Source organism: Nelumbo nucifera, chromosome 2 (assembly GCF_055504915.1).
Source record: "Nelumbo nucifera cultivar China Antique chromosome 2, China Antique-T2T, whole genome shotgun sequence".
In the NCBI taxonomy this organism is placed as follows: Eukaryota; Viridiplantae; Streptophyta; class Magnoliopsida; order Proteales; family Nelumbonaceae; genus Nelumbo; species Nelumbo nucifera.
In genome coordinates, this window is record NC_142650.1 from 64,124,313 (window position 1) to 64,143,110 (window position 18,798).

The 18,798-nt window shown below is 44.7% G+C and overlaps 1 protein-coding gene across 4 annotated transcripts; it reads left to right on the forward strand.

The window, feature by feature from the left end:
* The first annotated feature begins 1,763 nt into the window (after positions 1–1,763).
* On the forward strand, positions 1,764–18,530 carry LOC104607657 (uncharacterized). Of its 4 annotated transcripts, XR_016082906.1 has the most exons (5): positions 1,764–2,239; positions 2,809–2,887; positions 6,894–7,010; positions 9,224–17,881; positions 18,081–18,530. XR_016082906.1 is itself a non-coding variant. In XM_010273334.3 (4 exons), exons 1-4 carry the CDS (start codon positions 2,205–2,207, stop codon positions 9,485–9,487), a joined length of 495 nt encoding a protein of 164 aa, XP_010271636.1. In that variant the 5' UTR covers positions 1,764–2,204; the 3' UTR covers positions 9,488–18,530. The 4 variants fall into 4 exon arrangements, 2 of the variants coding, with proteins under 2 accessions (XP_010271636.1, XP_010271637.1); XM_010273334.3 differs by having other exon boundaries at positions 9,224–18,530; XM_010273335.3 differs by lacking the exon at positions 9,224–17,881.
* Positions 18,531–18,798: the final 268 nt, after the last annotated feature.

Genomic DNA, 18,798 nt, shown 5'->3' on the forward strand with positions numbered 1-18,798 from the left:
GATCTATTAAATTTACCATTTCATATGATAAAATTTTAAAAAAAGTAAAATATTATACATATTTAATAAAATAATTGATTTTAGGTCTCCATCGATTTAGAACCGGAACTGACCGATTATTAATTAGGACAAAATCTAGAAACCAAAACCTTCGGTCAGTTTGGGTCCATTGGTTAGACCCAATCCATTGACAACCCTACCTTATCCCAAACCTAGGGGGTGCAAAAGGGATTGATCCAATCCAATTCTATTTTGGTAAAATCCAAATCTCCCCTACTTTGGATCTTCGGATCGGATTGGATAATAGGATCCAATGAAATCTGATCGGATTTGGATTACCCCTATCCAATCCGAAAAGATCCGATCCAATATATGTGTTATTTATTTGTTTATATAAATATATAATATATATATATATATTTGTTATTTATTTATTTATAAATATATTATTTATATTGTATTTTTATAAATTTGTTATATTATTTTTTATAAAAACAAATGTATATATTATTGAAATAGTTAAAAAAATACTTGTATTTTTTCTTTATTTAAATTAGTATATTTTTATTTTTCTTTTAATAATTTATTAATTTTTTAAAGATCAGATCAGATCCGGATAGCTGACCTCTTAATAGAATTTGAATTAAGATCCATGTCTATCAAATCCGATCGAATTGCATATGTAATTAATAGTGTAAGATTGGATTCAGATATACCCTGATTTGAATTCAATTCAATCTATTTGCACCCCTACCCCAATTGCTAGAACCAAAACCGACCCAATTGGTTCGGGCCAATTAGGTTCATCGGGTCAGATTGACCCATTGACGGCCCTAGTTCCACCAAGGCCAATCAAGGTCAGTTCAAATAGGATAAACCCTTAAACCCTAGAACTGATCTGGGTGGGGGTTGGTTCCAGCTCTTGGAACCAAAATCGGCCCAATTGGTTCAGGCCAGGTCCATCGGGTCAAACTAACCCATTGATAGTCCTAGTTCCACCAAGGCTAACCAAGGTCAGTTCAAATAGGATAAACCTTTAGACCCTAGAACTGACCTGGGTGGGGGTTGGTTCTGGCTCTTGGAACCAAAACCGGCTCAACTGGTTCAGGCCAGGTCCATCGGGTCAGACTAACCCATTGATAGCTCTAGTTCCACCAAGGCTAACCAAGGTCAGTTCAAATAGGATAAACCCTTAGACCCTAGAACTGACCTGGGTGGGGGTTGGTTTCAAGAATTGGGAATCGGATCCCTACCTTGTAATAAATCGGGTAGGGGGTCAATTCAAGACCGATTCAATGTTAGTTCCATTTGGTTCCAAGTAGAACTTACCCATATCCTTACCCCCAGTATCTAGCAATGTTGAGTTAAGCATGGATTTTCTTAATATGTAATTTGACTAGGTTAAATACTATTATTAATACCAAACTTAGTTTAAAGATTTAATGTTTTTTGTATTATTTTATTTTTATTTTAAATAGTATTATTAATATTCCATTATTAATTAGTTAATTTTAAACAATAATGGTTTATATTATTCCATATTTTATTTATTATTTTATTATCTAATTAAATAATTAGTTAATTAATTAATATTAATACATAGTAATTTAATTATTAATGAATAATTAATAGTTAATATTTTATTTTATTTTATTAGTTAATGAACCCGGATGCCCAATCCCGCTTGGGCGGCTAGGCCCGCTCTGGAACCCGGCCCGACCTACAGTGATATTTAATTCCCCTTAAACCCCAAAAATTGAAACACCCTCGCATCCGCGCTCTTTTCCTTCTTCGAGATCCTTTTCCCACTACCTCTTTCAGTTTATATTTCCATCTTTCTCCTTTCCTCCTGTGTTTCACCTTTGACGAGGAAAAGCTTGCCGAGCAAGCTGCTCTCTCAGAGGCTTTCGTTTAACGATGCTTTCTCCCAGAGGCTTCTTCTCATCAAGAGCTTCTCATCTTCCATCTTCAAGCTTCAATGCTGAGGTTGTAGGGTGTAGGGTAGTCAAGCATGGAGGCCCGACTAAGAATCTCTCTCTACTAACCCCTATTTTTTGTAGGGAGGTTCAACAGTTGTAGGTGTTGTGCCATTTTGTGCTGGTTTTCAGGGGGATGGGGGTTTCTAAAACTCTCCTTTGAGATTGCACTATTGATCTCTCACTTCCTCTGCAAGTGAAGACGAATGCAGTGGTGTTAGTTTACAGATGCACATCTTCCCATTTTGTTCTAGAAATTTGAGGTATTTATTTAAAATTTTTTTTCCTAGAACTCTCCTTTGAGATTGCACCTTTGATCTATCATTCCCTCTCCCTCCTCTCTCTCTTTCTCTGCAAGTGAAATGGATCCAATTGTGTTAGTTCGTAGGTGCACATCCTCCCTTCATTACGCAGCAAACACACCAAAAAGAAAGATAGATGTCTGAGAGAGATAGAAAGAGCATGTGCACCCCAAGCCACAAGGCAACGAAACCCTAATAAATAGGGTTCGAAACCCCTTTCGCTTGAAGCTAGCAGCTACCGTTTTTGGTGCTATTGAGACTTTAGTAATTTTCATTCAAATTTGCCTTTTGGTTTCACTTTGGAATGATGCTGCTGAGCTGTAATTTTTCTTTTTCAATAAGTTTAGCTGAAGCTCCTTGTACCTTGGCTGCAGAGGAAATCTCTTCGTCCTATGTTTCTTGTTTCGATGAATGGAATTTTGCCACTTTTCAAAAAAAAATCATATTTGTTTTTTTTTTGTTTACATTAATCACTTTTTTTGGATTCAGGTAAATGATTTGATGTATTTGTTTTCTTGTGTAATTTTCAGGGCCCCTGGGGCTCGGGTTCTCTACCTCAGTGGTTCTCCAGGAACAACAGTCTCACATGTCTCTCACATCGTTAGACCAGTAAGTGGGGCTTTATCTGTTGTTTACTCTAATATAAAGACATTTTCTATTTTTCTTATTTTCATTTGTTTGCTTGATAGAGAGGTATAACCTATACTGGGGGCTTGTTCCTTAATAGTTGGTTTGTGTAATTTTCTGGATCCTTACGTTTCTTGTTGTCTTTATTTGCCTCTTCATGTTTCCCCCCTCCTCTATCCTCGGGAAGAAAAAAGAATTACTACAGTTTCTATTAAGCAGGTTATATAGTTGAAAAATCAAATCAAGCCATCCACACCGCAAATAACTAGCTACTTCATTGGACATCCTAGAGAAGAATGTCATCGATGCAAGGTCAAAAAGAAAGGTGGAAGAGAAAGCTTTAAAGATGTAGGCATCCAAATGGAACCAAATGACATAGCAAATTGTGAAACAGTGTTGGGATGTGAGGTTAAATTGTGTCCCCTTAATTATTTGAGATTGCCTTTGGAGAAAACCCAAGATAGATATCCTTTCGAGAGGTTTTCAAAAAAAGTTGGCAGCATGGAAATTTATCCAGGGTTGTTCCTTTCTCACAACATTTGAGGTATGATTCAATATCTGGAGCAAGGGTAAAGTTCTAGGAAGATCTATGGTGGGGGGATCACTTCTTGGCCCAACATTTCCTAGAATTTACAACCTCTTAACTTTTAAAATCAGTTCCATAACCCATTTCTGATGTGGTTTCCACGATTTAGTCCCATTGCTGATTTGGATTTAAGGAGGGTTTGAGAGATTCCCCAAAAAAAAAACAGATGAATGTGCCTCTCTACTAGAAAATATAAATGATGCTTCCTTTGACTCTTCCATTGTAGATGAAAGGGTACAGATTCCAAATCATAGTGGACAACTCTCTTTCACTTCTTTAAAACCCTTTACCCCTCAACTGACATGTTCCATTTTCCAATCAAAGCTTTGTGATGTGGTCTTGTGCCCCAAAGGTGAAATTTTTTTGTTGGGAAATAGCGAATCAAGTTATAAGCACTATGAGAGACTCCAAAGAAAACAAAAAACTTGGTGCATATCCCCTAATGTGTGTGCTCAATTCCTTGGGGAATGGAGAAAACACCATCTTCTTTTGAATTGTCACCATGCTACCCAGGTGTGGAACTGTTTCTTTACTCTATTTAAGTGTGTTTGGGCAGCTCCACCCAAGGTCTCAGGTTGATTATTACAAATGATTGGATTGATGTGACAGTGAAAGGGGATTGCAAAATAGTAATATCTTGAACAGAAGATATTTCATTGAGTTAGACCCATGTTGAGACAGGCACTTAACCTACCCAGAAATTTGAACATCTCAGTCAAATGGATGCCTAGACCCTAATGTGCTAGCTGATAATTTAGGAAAACCAAGGGCTGCAAGAGAGTCTGTGCTTTTGTGTTGTGTAGCCTCATTTTTTGGCTTTGCATGCATTGTAAGATGGTCTCCTCTGTTGTTGTAGAGTCTTGCCACTTGAGCACTTTTCAATTTAGTAACTTCGGAGTCTTTTTTATCAATAACAAAGATAAAAGGATTCGTCAACTTTAAGAGAGTATACCCCTCCCTAGTCCTTTGTATTTCTTTCTATATTGAAAGTTTAATGAAAGTTTTGTTATTGATAAAAAAAGCATTCATGAATAGAATCACCAAAAGCAAAAGTAAATAAAGCCTGCAATAGATAAATTAAGAGAGTTGCTCACCAACCTCTTTTTTTCTTATTTTCTATTTTTGTTATTTTCTTCAGAGTTAAAGTAGTGTGAATAGTGTTGGTGTTAAAAAAAGGAAAAGAAAAAAAACCTCAGCCAATACTTTTGTTGATTAGCAGGTTCTTTTATAAAATTTCTTTTCAAGTTCTTTATGGAATAATGATGTAGCCTCATTGGTTTTGGTTATTCCTTTACTTTTGCTTCTTTATAAATCTTCACTTGTTATTTTCTGTTTGAATTGATATATCAAAATGTTAGTACTTACTACCATTTTTCTAACTTGAATTTTTAATTCACATGCCAACCAAGAAGTTGCTGTCATGATTGGTACAAATGATCGAATCCTAAATAGGTGGGCACAAGTTGTGAAAAAGTGGAGCTTTCCTCCACTTGTTGGAGATGGATTTAACAACCTTGTAGTGGGTCCTCTCTTGCACATGTAATAAGTAGGGAGAGGGAGAATGCCAATGTGAATTGAAGGGGAAATCCCTTCATTTTGTATGATATTTGTTTTTCTTTTTGTATAATTTTTTTATGTTTAAACATAAACATTTAATTGTAAATAACTTTTTTATTAATTAATATTGAATTTTAATATATATTTTCATTGTTAATTAAATGGTTATATGAACGAATGTAGATGATTTAAAATTATTTGGATACTAAAAAAAGAAAAATTAGGAAAAAAATTTAGCTTTTGGCGACATTTGATAAATGTCGTTAAAGGTGTTAGGACACTTTTCGGTGACGTTTATTAATGTCATCAAAAGTTGCATAGTTTTATCTTAAAAATGCAATGCAAATTTTGGTGACATTTATCAGTGGCCTTTGGTGACGTTTATAAACGTCACTAAAATGACACTTTCGGTGATGTTTATAAATGTCGCCAAAGCCGCGTCTCAACGACTTTGTAACATTTTTTTTGATGTTTGCAAATGTCGTCAAAAAACACCACAAACGTCGTCAAAACTTTTTGAGACTTTTATAGGTGCAACGTTTGTGCAAACGTCGGGAAAATATTTTGGTGACGTTTACCTAACGTCGTTAAAACCTCAACTTTTTTGTAGTGTTAATTTAAGTTTCATTCTATAATACAGAATAATAAGTTTCATCACATCATATCAGTTTCTCTTTTTTTTTCTTCCTTTCTATTTTATTTGGCAATGTTGTCGTGTGATTGGTTGTGTTCTATGTGATCTAGATTAGGCTTCTATTTTAGATTTGTTGGATAAATCTAGGAAGAACAAAGGTTGCTGCTGGGACAACTGTTCTGACTTTTTATATTTAGAACAGAGATTGTTGCACCTGCACCTGTAAAACTAACACCAGACCCCAAGGGAAATGGGAGGAGAGAATGGCTTGTTATCTCACACCTCACATCACAATTCTCTTTGATTTTGGTGAAGCCTGAACCTCTGAAGGTTGTTATGTTAAAACAGTCTGACTCGAGCCAAACCCTCTTCCCACATTCAACTCAACTCCACACAACTTTTAGCTTAGCTCGCCGACCATCTTCACAAATACAACAGGTCCAGAATCACACTTCACATTTACATTTTCAATTTGTTTATTTTTATTTTTATTTTATTTTTGTAATGTATTGTTGTATTAGTTGGGGGGCGAGTGAAACAGTAAAAAAGGCTGTATCATCTGCCAGGTTGGCTCCATTAATAGGGGGATGAGGAGAAGAGTAAAAACATTAAAAAGCAATTTGGAAGAATAAGGGATGTGATTGTGAAACGAGAGGAGGTTGATTTGTTTGTTTTGGGCAATTGGGACCTGGGAGAATGATCCCCAATATAAATGATTCTTGTGTACTCCTTGCCTCGCTAGGACATCTTCCATGCTGCTTGCTGATTGTTAAGTCCACTCAGAAACTGTCCTAAATTCTGTGGCCAAATATATCACCTCCCTTAAAGATGTGACTCTATGCCCAAGGGCCCATGCTATATTGTGTTGGAACTTGGAACTATTTTAAAACCACCCTAACCCCCCTTCCACACTATATCTCTATATTAGAGATTTATTGTATAGTACACCCTAATATGATGTGGACATGGATGATTGGTTCTCTGTGGATTCATTACCCTTTTAGTGGGTTATCAATAATTTCACATATGGAGTTTAATAATAAAATTCCATATATGGAGTTTAAATATGTTTGTAAGAATTACCCTATTGGCTATGTATAGTCAATGACTCAATGCCTTCTAAAAATATATTCTTCCTGTTAGTAGTATTGTGCTATTACTTGGTTATATGATTTCTAAGCCTTCATTTCGTTTTTGCTTTTGCTTGGCAGTTCTTCAGATTGATTGAAACAACATTTCTCTCCAATTTGATGTTGACTGGACAACAGTTTTGTGAAGATTGGTCAACACTCAAAAAGAAATACATTAGCCTTTTTGAGGATGATTTGGTGCGATATTGCTTCTCTTCATCTTATATATGATATTTGATGTAGCGCGATTCAGTTATTTCTAGTTGGCATTCACGTGGCTCCTGAAAGTTATCTGAGATGAAGAAGAAGAAGAATCCCCGGGGAATTTACTCGGTGGGGATACTCCGATGCTTAAGTTAGTATTCTGTAGGAGAAGCAAAAAGGAGATGAAGGCTAAGAGTGCATATAGCGCGTTCTTACTATACTCGAGAGATCAGAGGTCTCAAGAAGAAGTTTATCTTCTGCCCTGAGGGCTTTTATAGGGGCACTCATGCCAGGTCGGGCATAACTGCCATTGGGCTCCTGCAACAGTCGTTACCGGCCAGGGCTGCGTAGGTGGCCGTTGTGGCGTACGTCTCGCCCGGGTGAGTGACACGTCTCTAAAGCGGCAGGCACGCCTTTGCCTGTTGAGAGACGTGGATGCAGACTGCCAAAAGGACTAGGATTGCGGCATCAGTAAGGGATATGGTGCAGTCTGATCGGTACGGTCAGTCAGTCAGAAGCTTCCTAAGGAGTGCTCATGCGGTTCATTTGCAAGCTATTTTGAGAGAGCTTGGAACACTCTAGGATTATCTTTAGTAGAATTGGTCATTGGGATGACTTATTTGTTTGGGAGCTTGGACGAGTTAATAATTTTAGCTCGCGAGTTAAATTTGTTTCGGAGTATCTCTTCAAAGGTAGCTCGGGGAACCCGGAGCTCGTGTTGTGACGAATTTTTCCTCTTGTGAGCTATAATGTAGCGAGCTGCTTTATGGGCCCGTCACTTGGTCGCACCAGGCTACCACTTTGAGCTGTTGCTCATGCTAAGTCAGTGTCCATGTGTCACCATTTCATAGGTTGGGTCAAATCGTCATCCATTAATTGCCCCCCACTCCTCGGGCTGAGAGCACTGTTTTAGCGCGATGGACTGATTTGACTGAAATTCAAACTTGATTGACTACTCACATTAAATGCATTCGCGGGAATCAAGAGATTTTTTGACTTTTTAGATTCCGAAAACGTGCTGAAGTGGCTCTTAACTCTGAACGTCGTGTGGCCGCGATTACCTTAATCATGGAAGACGTGCTGCCAATCACTTTCAGTTTTCAAAAGGCTTGTGGTCAGTGCGCTCGCGGGCCGTTAGATCTGCTTTGATTTGTGCCGTCAATTTGGGAGAGTGAAGACTATAAATAGGGGGCCTTCTGGGCCTCATTTTCTCCCACACCATCTTGTTGTCTTCGGATTCTAAGGTCACACACTTTATCTAGTCTACCCGAATTCCTCAGTTTTGCTTTGTTTCGTCTCTTCTGGTGAGTCCCAATTGTTGTCAACTTTGTCTGGGTACCCATAGCACACCTACCACTGGGGCGATAACTAGGACAACGATGCTCCCTCGAGCTCGCGAGGAGCCTGGGAGCAGATCTCGGAGGCTCGGGAGGCCTCTGGCGATGTAGCATCTACTTCTAGGGGAGGGAGCCTGACACTTTTGACTCCTCCTCCATGACAACGGAGAGACTTAGGTCTCTAATCCGCTACTTTCGCCTCCCTGGGGACCTAGTCTACAGCCTCCCTACTGGCAACTTCCCTTGGGAACATGGTCCCAATGACATAGTAATCTTTCAGGAATAGCTTGAGGCTGGTTTGCGTCTTCTCCAACACCCCTTGATAGTGGAGGTGCTAAATCATTTTAACGTCACCATTGACCAGTTTCATCCCAACGCCATTCGAAACATGGTTGGGACTATATCTTTGTGTTACGAGTACTGTCTTCCCTTGAACCTTGATATTTTTGCCTCTATCCTTTGTATAAAAAATGTTGCTCCTGGGGTCCCTTCGGAGAGGCGCTTTTACTACCTCTCTCCCCGTTCCGGCTATAACCTTTTGTACGAGCTGCTGAATAAGATTCTCGCCTGGAAGCGGGATTACTTTGTGGCCCGCAACCCTGAGGGGTGGCCCTTCCCAACTTCTTGGAGGGACGCCATCTAGGACCCCGGAGCCGAGCTGGGCCCCGAAACTTGGAAAACGATGTTGTCCTGGTTATCGGTAGGCTTCCTCTGCTCGGACTATTTGGCCGAGGAGAAGCTCGTGCAGGCTGGCCTGAGCCCGGGTAGGTTGTCTTTTTAGGTCGCGTGGTTTCTGTAACGACATCGTACTCACATTCGCATGCATATATTTCATTCTTATTGAACTAACATTGATGTTCTTTTTGGCAGCCATCATGTCTAGTACTGATTCACGTCGCCTTCTCTCGAGCAACCAGAGGCGCCAAGCGAAGAGGACGCGCCCCAAGCGGACTCCCCCCTCGAAAGGTATTGAGTTCGGGTCTGCCGAGCCGGTTTTATCCTCCCCTCCGCCTGAGATTCCGACACCCCCACTCAAGGGAACTAGTGAGGTTGGTTTCGGAGGGGATGAGCTCTCTCAGCAAGGGGAGGCTCCCTGTAACCCCCTCCAGCCACGCCCTTACCCCCAGTTCCTAGTGGGAAATTGGGAAGGGGTGAACGGCTACCTCGTGGCTTGTCGAAGGAGCCAGAAGGCGATTAGTAATGACGAGGTCGCTCACTTGGGGAAAATGGAGCCTAGGAACCTCGCCGCGTTCGCTTCCGCCCACTGGCATGGTGGTAAGTGACTCATTTCTTTTTTCTTTTCTCATTTTGCTCCCTTTCACTGTCCTTTGATCTTCTTTTCTGTTGGCAAGTGAATTCCGCCATCCATGCCATGGCTCTCCAGACGCGTGTCCACCGCGGCGACGCCCTCGACCAGTGGGCTGCTAATAAGAAGCTCCAGGGCGAGCTCGACCGGATCCGGGGCGAGCTCCATCACACTCGCAAGGGGAGCGAGTCTCAAGAGCTGCTCATCCACGACCAGGAGGCTCAAATTGCCCGGCTTTCTGAAGAGAGCGCGCGTTACAGGGAGGAGTCATCGAGGGTGGTGGCGGAGAGGGAGCTCATCAGGCAGCAGGTGCGGGACTTGGAGTCCCCACTCTTCTAGATCGGACTCGAAATTTTGATCAGATGGTGGAGGTTAAACGAGAGAAAGCGATCTAGGATTTTAGAGACTCCCAGGAATACCATGACCTTCAGGTGGAATATGGTTTGTGTTTGTATCGCTCTGGTTTTAAGCTTTGTCGGTGGCTAGTTCGAAAAAAGTTTTTCGGGCTCAACTTCGACGGTATCACTATGAAGGGTCTATCTCCTGAGATGGCGGACCAAGCGGAGGAAGAGGAGCCTGACTCCCCAGAGGATGAGGATGAGGAGGCGGATCCTTGAGATGGTGTTTCTCTAGACTTCTGGGTGTCATAAACCCAGTATTTCAAAGGTCTTTGGTTGGGCGGTTGTGCCCTATGATAGTCAAACTTTCTCGAGTTGTTTAGCTCGGTTATTGCATTGTCATTTTTCTTTCTCTCTTTTTTTTTTGAAATGATAATGAAAGTTCTCCCTTTTTTCTTCCAAGTATGATGTGCTCTCTTTATCTTTGCTAAGGCGATCTCAACACCAAAACTATTAGAGCTACATACCCGATGTAGGACTCCTCGATAATCGTTATCTCGAACTGTTCCTTAAATCATTTAAGGCATCTCTATGGTGCACGACAAAGTGATTACCACGTGTGATCGAACTATATGCTCGTTGATTATTCTCTAGTTCGATCATCGTACTAGAACAAGCTATGCTTAGTGGGGTTTAAGCCCGAGTTGCTTACACTCCTCACTTGAAGTTCGCCCATGTCATGGAGACGACTGTGTCTGATTGCGTCGAGATCGTGTTAGTTCGGCATTTTGGCCCTTAGGCTCTGGGAGTGACTTATAGTCCACTTTTGAAGTTCGCCCGTGCCTCAAAAGCGACTGGGTCTTATTGTGCCGAGATTGTGTTAGCTCGGCATTTCGGCCCTTAGGCTTTGGGAGTGGCTCGTGGCTTACTCAGTTGTTACAGATAGTATTGTCTTAAGTTGACAATATTCCATGCCCGAGGTACTTGTTTCCCTTCGAGGGTCTCGAGCTCGTACGTTTCTTCCCTGAGTATTCGTTTCACTTGGTAAGGTCCTTCTCAATTAGACCCAAGCTTGTCAGCGCCGGGCTCAGGTACCATAACCTTTCGAAGAACCAGGTCGTCGACGTAGAGGTTTCGCTTCTTGACCCTGGCGTTATATTACCGAGCTACTCTCTGCTGGTAGGCTGCAGTCTTGATATACGCGAGGTCCCTTACTTCGTCGAGTAGATCGAGGTTGGTACGGAGCTCATCTTCATTTGTCTGATCACTGTATGCTTCTAGTCGCAGCGTAGGGACTTCGATCTCTGTGGGGATAACTGCTTCAGTACCGTAGGTGAGGTTGAAGGGTGTTTCTCCCATAGCGGTCTTTTCTGTGGTCCGGTAGGCCCATAGGACACTAGGTAACTCATCTGCCCACAACCCTTTAGCCCGATCTAGCCGTGCCTTCAGTCCGCGGAGGATGGCTCTATTCGTGACTTTTGCCTAACCGTTTGCTTGAGGGTGTGCGACTGAAGTAAAATTCTGTCGGATTCCCATGTCTTGGCACCAGTCTTGGAATTTGATGTCCTCGAACTGCTTGTCGTTGTCAGAAATCAATATTCGAAGTAACTCGAAGCGACACACGATATTCTTCCAAAAGAAGTTTTGGATGTTTCGAGCTATGATCGTTACAAGGGATTCATCTTCTACTCACTTGGTGAAATAGTCCACTACTACTACTAAGAACTTCCTCCCACCCGTTGCTGGCGGGAATGGCCTGAGTAGATCGATGCTTCATTGTGTGAAGGGCCACGGGTTGGTGAGATACTTGAGATCGGCGACAAGTTGGTGGTGAATATTGGCGTGCTTCTGGCATTTATCGCATTTTTTAACAAGCTCAATAGCGTCTGCCTTCATTGTTGGCCAATAATACCCCTATCGAAGTGCCTTCTAGGTGAGGGCCCTGCCCCCCAAGTGTCTGCCGCACAATCCCTCGTGAGTGTCGCGAAGTACGAGCTCGGCTTCGGTAGGTCGCAAGCAACACAAGTAGGGGAGCGTGTAAGATCTCCGGTATAGTCGTTTGTCTATCATGACATATTTGACTGCCTGGCGCTACACCCTTTTGGTTGCATTGCGGTTTGCAGGGAGGGTCCCGTGTAGCAAGAAGCTCGCGAGCGGGTCAATCCAGCTCGGCTCTGCTTGAACGACGGGAGCGACCTCCTTTGCCCCCTTGAGAATGCTAGGCCGAGGCAAGTCCTCTATGTACACGGTTCTCATGGTGATGTCGCGGGCGCTAGCTAATCTAGACAGGGCGTTGGCCTCAGCGTTCTCCGACCTTGGGATTTGCTTGATAAAATGTGACTGGAAGTTGAGCAGGGCCTCTCTGACTTTGGCTAAGTAGGCTATCATGGTTGGCTCGCGAGTTTCGTACTCACCGGTGACCTGGTTGACCACGAGTTGGGAGTCGCTGCAGATAACGATGTGCTTTGCTTTTACTTCTCTGGCTAGAGCTAGTCCAACCATCAATGCCTCGTATTCCGCTTCATTGTTAGATGCCGCGAACTTGAAGCGTAGTGCGTACTCCAGTTTCGTGCCACTTGGGCCGTGTAGAACTATTCCGGCTCCGCTGCCCTATTGGTTCGAGGAGCCATCTACGTGTTCGTACTCACCGGTGACCTGGTTGACCATGAGTTGGGAGTCGCTGCAGATAACGATGTGCTTTGCTTTTACTTCTTTGGCTAGAGCTAGTCCAACCATCAACGCCTCGTATTCCGCTTCATTGTTAGATGCTGCGAACTTGAAGCGTAGCGCGTACTCCAGTTTCGTGCCACTTGCGCCGTGCAGAACTATTCCGGCTCCGCTGCCCTGTTGGTTCGAGGAGCCATCTACGTGAAGGATCCAAGTTTCCTCATCCCAGCTCGCGCTTGGCCGAACTAGGAGAGATGCCACATTGGCTGCTACCTCACGGGGTTCGGACTCGACCGGCTTGGGAGCCTCGGGCTCACTCGAGCTGGGAGCCTCGTGCTCAACCGGCCTGGGGACTTCGGAGTTGAATGTGCATTTGGCTATGAAATCTGCTAAGGCTTGGGCCTTAATGGCAGTTCACGGCTTGTACTGGAGGTCGTATTCGTTGAGCTCAACGGCCCACTTCGTCAACCGACCAGAGACCTCGGGCTTAAGTAAGACTTGCCTCAGAGGCTTGTCGGTGAGAACGATAACAGTGTGAGCCTGGAAGTACGGGCGGAGCTTCCGAGCTGCAATTACCAGTGCGTATGCCAGCTTTTCTATCTCTAGGTATCTCGTCTCTGCTCCCTGCAATACTTTACTGACATAATAGATGGGTTGTTGAACCCGATCTACTTCTTTTATTAGTACCGAACTGACCACTTCGTCGTTTGCCGAGAGGTAAAGTTCTAAAATATCACCCTCCTCAGGCCGGGTTAAAATCAACACTAGCGAAGTATTTCTTGAGCTCGTCAAACGTGAGCTGACAGTCTTGGGTCCATTCGAACCCTTTGCTTTTGATTGCCTTAAAGAACGACAGACAGCGGTTCGTCGATTTGGACATGAAGCGGCTCAGGACGGTTATGCGGCCATTCAACCTTTGAACCTCCTTCAACTTCTGGGGTCGTTGAACCCGATCTCCTTCAACGCCGGTTAACGATGTATCCTAGGAACTTACCCGAGGTCACACCGAATACACACTTGTTTGGGTTCAATCTCATATTAAACTTGCGCAAAATTTCAAAAACAAAATGCAAGTCTTGTATTAATTCATGTGAAAATTGAGTTTTGATGACCATGTCGTCTACATAGCATTCTACTTTTCCGCCAATTAGTGGCGCAAACAACTTATTTACAAGCCTTTGAAAGGTTGTTCATGCGTTTTTCAACCCGAAGGCAGTCTTTTCTTCGTCCGCCGGGTCCATCTTGATTTGGTTATAGCCTGAATGGGTGTCCAAGAAACTTAGCAACTCGTGCCCTGAGGTCACGTCCACCAAGCGGTCAATTTTGGGGAGTGGGAAGCAGTATTTTGGGCAAGTCTGGTTTAGGTTGGTGTAGTCGACGCATATGCGCCACTTACCGTTGGCCTTCTTTACCAGGACGGGGTTGGCTACCCAACTAGGGTAGTGGACTTCTCTTATGAAGTCAGCTGCGAGGAGCTTCTTGACCTCCTCGTCGACCGCTTTCCACCGCTCCGGGGCTAGGTTGCGTTTCTTCTATCTAACGGGCATAACTGCAGGATCAATATTCAGCTTGTGAGTCATAAGGTCGGGGTCTATACCGGGCATCTCTGTCGCGGACCATGCAAAAATATCTAAATTTTGAAGTAAGAAGCTTACCAGTTCGGATCGTAGAGGTTTCTAGACGGAAGCACCAATCTGAAGCGTCCGAGCTGGGTCGGCTGCTGAGGTCGGGACTGCGACTGTTTCTTCTGTGGGCGTGGCTCGTTCTTCGCCTTGCTTCGTAGGCCGTTCCAGTTCGAGATCGTCGGTCACCTTGGTCTTTCCCTTCAAGGCGGCGACATAGCACTTGCGGGACTCGAGCTGGTCGCCCCGCGCTACCCCCACACCGAAGTCTATTGGGAACTTCATAGCCAAATTATAGGTAGAAACCACCGCCCGCAGGACATGGGTGATCGGCCGGCCTTTTATGGCATTGTATGGGGAGGGGGTCGCGACCACCAGGAAGTCGTGTTCGAATCTAACTACGCAAGGCCATGTGTCGACTTCCACATGTACTGTTATTTTCCCAAGGGGCCGGACTTCTTCTCCACTGAAGCCCACCAAAGGAGTGTTCGCAGACTTCAGGTCGCTTCTCTACAACTAAAGCTGGTCGAACGCAGCTTTGAAGAGGATGTCGGACGAGCTGCCCGAGTCAACGAGTACGCGCCTGACCTCGAAGTCGTTGATTCTCAGCTTTATTACGAGTGCGTCATCATGGGGGTAGTGGACCCCTCGCGCATCATCTTCTGTGAAGAAATTTGGCTCTTCTGTCCTCGGCCGCTTTAGAGGATTATGCTCTTCCCGGGCGGCCTCACGAACTGACGTCCGAGCTGCTACTGAAGTACAACCTGCGACGATCGAACCTCCCACTATCATGTGGATGGTCCCCCGAACCGGCCTCTCTTCCGGAGGTTGCCTCTGTGGCTGTTCGGTCGGCCTGCTGCTGGACTCGGGACCATCCTTATCGTGCTCCCCTTGCCGACCTGCTTTATTATTACCATTATTATTTTGTACAAAGTTTCTCAAATATCCGCGACGGATGAGCTCCTCTATCTCGTCGTTGAGGTTTTTACAACTCTCGGTACTGTGACCGTGATCTCTGTGAAAACTACAGTACATATTCTTATTTCTCTCATAGGGATTTCCCCTCAAACGGGGTGGCCACTTCACATACATGGCGTCCTTGATCGCTATCAGGATTTCGGCCCGCTTCGCGTTCAATGGGATGTAATCAGTTCGGTCTGCTACAGGAGCTCGGAACGACTGACCCGACTTTGCCCCCCGAGCTGCATCCTTCGTCTTTCGGCTGTCCCCTTGACTGGAAGGCTCTCCTTCCCTCTTCCTCTTTTCGGGCGCGCCCTCGCCCTTCTGGTTGATCTCCTCTTCGGTGGCTATGAATCTGTCTATGAGCTTAAGAAATTCAGTTATGGTCGCTGGTTGGTTGACGACCATGTGCCATTTGAACTCTTTATGCGTCACGCCTTTCTTGGCTGTTGCGAGGCGCACGGCGGGGTCTAGGCGTGGTATCTGCATGCACGCATCGTTGAACCGCTTGATTTAACTTCGGATGGGTTCTCCCTCTTTCAGCACTATGCTGAGGAGACTCTCTTCAGTTTGCGGACACCGCTTGCTGGTGACGAAGTGGGACGTGAAGGCTTGCGCAAACTACGCTCAACTTTTTACTGATTCAGGTGCTAGGTTCCGGTACCATGTACGGGCTGCTCCTCTAAAAGTGGTGGAGAAGGCCATGCACATGCACGACTCGCTGGCTCTTGCCAGGTGCATCTGCGGTTGGAAGGCACCGACGTGATCATTTGGGTCGAACGACCCGTCGTACTTCGTCAAGAGGGGGGAGCTTAAAGTCTTTAGGCATTGGGACTGCCAAGAGCTTGGGAGATAGGGGGGATTGAACTGAAAGGATGGGAGCCTTGACTTCGCCCGAGCTTACTTATTCTTTGCCTCCGAGCTCGGACAGGTCGTGGGTGGCAGACCGGCAAGCTCGGCGGTGGCGTCTCTGTTTCTTGGCGGGCTCGGCATTTGTACTGCTCACCTTTGTGCTGTCCGGGATGGTGTGTGTAGGAAGTAGCTCGGACCGCTGGTGATGATTGCGGACAGAGGGATCCTGCTTAGAGCCTACGGCCAGAATCTCGAACCGGTTCTCTAAGAATGGGGTATCGGGCTTGGAGGGCTGGGACGATGTGGACTTGGCGAGCTGGGGTCCTTCTGACCTGACCGCTCGTGGCGAGGCCGGAGTGGCCGGTCTTTCTTGCCTGGCTCCTTGGAGGGTTCTGGGGGGCCTTTCCTTGGCGAGAAAGGTGCTCCTCTTGATGATGGGACCTAGCCCGCTGTGAGGCTGGGTGCCGAGGAGGGAGCTGCAATTGCTGAAGTTGAGGTTGTGGCAGCTGGGGAAATTGTTGGCTGGGAGACCTGGTGTAGCACGTGCTGTTGATAGATCTGAAACTGTTGCATTTGAGCCTGCATGGCCCGCATGCACAGCACCAAATCTTCCAACTGGTTCGGGCTGGCCGCTGGGGGCACAACCGAGGGTTCAGTGAAGGTTGTTAGACTATGGTAGGGAGTGAAGCAACGACGGGTGCCCCTGCAAGAGGCACGTTCAAATTAGGGATCCCATCCGCTGAGAGGGGGACGATGAACTGTCCGATGCAGACAGTAGGAAGCTGGGGTTGTTCCCTGGAGTTATCCATATCCATGCTTCGTCCGATGTTGCTAGAAGAAGCCATGAGTATTGAGTTTTTGAAGAGTAAAGAGATGTGAAAGTTTAGAAAAAGGCTTTTCAAAGCGGTTCCCATAGACGGCGCCAAATGATGTAGTGCGATCCGGTCACTCCTATCTGGCACTCACGTGGCTCCTGAAAGGTACCTGAGATGAAGAAGAAGAAGAATCCCCGGGGAGTTTACTCGGTGGGGATACTCCGATGCTTAAGTTAATACTCTGTAGGAGAAGCAAAATGGAGATGAAGGCTAAGAGTGCAGATAACGCGTTCTCACTATACTCGAGAGATCAGAGGTCTCAAGAAGAAATTTCTCTTATGCCCTGAGGGCTTTTATAGGGGCACTCATGCCAGGTCGGGCATAACCGCCACTGCGCTCCTGCCACAGTTGTTACCGGCCAGGGTTGCGTAGGTGGCCGTTGTGGCGTTCGTCTCGCCCGGGTGAGTGACACGTCTCCAAAGTGGCAGGCACGCCTTTGCCTGCTGAGAGACATAGACGCAGACTGCCGAAAGGACTGGGATTGCGCCGTCAGTAAGGGATATGGTGCAGTCTGACCGGTACGGTCTGTCAGTCAGGAGCTTCCTGAGGAGCGCTCATGCGGCTCATTCGCGAGCTATTTTGTAGCGAGCTTGGAACACTCCATGATCATTCTTAGTAGAATTGGTCCTTGGGATGACTTGTTTGCTTGGAAGCTCAGACGAGCTAATAATTTTAGCTCGCGAGTTAAAGTTGCCTTGGAGTATCTCTTCAAAGATAGCTCGGGGAATCCGGAGTTCGCGTTGTGGCGAGCTTCTCCTCTTGTGAGCTACAATGTAGCGGGCTGCTTTATGGGCCCGTCACTTAATCGCACCAGGCTACCACACTGAAGTGTCTATGTATCACCATTTCATAGGTTAGGTCAAATCGTCCTCCATCAATACTCTTGGAATTTCATTGGATGATCAAAGGTATTTCCTTATATGCTTTATGCCACTTCCTTCCAAGATCATTCTGTGATTATATCATGATCATCACCAATGTTTTCAAAACATCATTGACCCCAGGCAGTTGAGCTTTTCAGACTGGAAACCGGTCACCATTCTGGAATTTCAATCTTTTATTTTACATGTCTGAAATTCTTGGGTTGATCATTTCTTTCTTTTTCAGGCTGATGTGGATGGAAATGGAAAAGTCGATTATATTGAATTTATTACTGTAACCATGCATAGGCACAAGCTAGAAAGAGACGAACATCTATATAAAGCCTTCCAGCATTTTGATAAAGATCAGAGAAGATACATTTGTGACAGGATGCCCGGGCTGCTGCTAATTCTATGCCGTTTGGAAGCTCCATAGTCCTATTCAAAAATAACAGTCGTCGTTGGCGTGAAGAGGAGAGAGAAACTGGCTTACTTGGTAAAAGAGATCGTTGTATTTGCATTGATGGTGGGAGTAGTTGGTTGTTTTTATGTTGTTATTTTTTACCAAGATGCCCGTTGTATGTCCGGGCAGCTTGTTATTTTTTATATTTGTATAATGGTGGGAGTAGTTGGAACACCATTTGATAGCAAGAAACAGTTGTATTTGCATTGATGGAAATGCCAAACATTCACAAAAGTTGTATTCTTATTTGTGTCTTTCAAAACAAATGAGTTGAGTGCAAAGTGGGTGCGTGTAAATCTTGAACCACTTTGTACTCACATGAATCAAATATTTTTGTTTTGCACTCTACAAATTTGCATTCATACTCCAACCAAACACAGCCTTAACAACTTTCCATTTCCCAATAAACCAAGCAATTTATCCACACCAAATGCCCGAGTCAAAACCACTATAAAATGCTAACTTGGGCTAATCCAAATCGCACCCTACTTCTATGCTTTTG

What these genes read in the sequence shown, in the direction of transcription:
- LOC104607657 (XM_010273334.3), top strand. Translation starts at nt 2,205, where the DNA reads ATGCACATCTTCCCATTTTGTTCTAGAAATTTGAG. An exon ending in TTTTGTTCTAGAAATTTGAG is followed by an intron (nt 2,240 to 2,808) that starts GTATTTATTTAA and finishes TGTAATTTTCAG; the next exon opens with GGCCCCTGGGGCTCGGGTTC. An exon ending in GCCTTTTTGAGGATGATTTG is followed by an intron (nt 7,011 to 9,223) that starts GTGCGATATTGC and finishes TCTTTTTGGCAG; the next exon opens with CCATCATGTCTAGTACTGAT.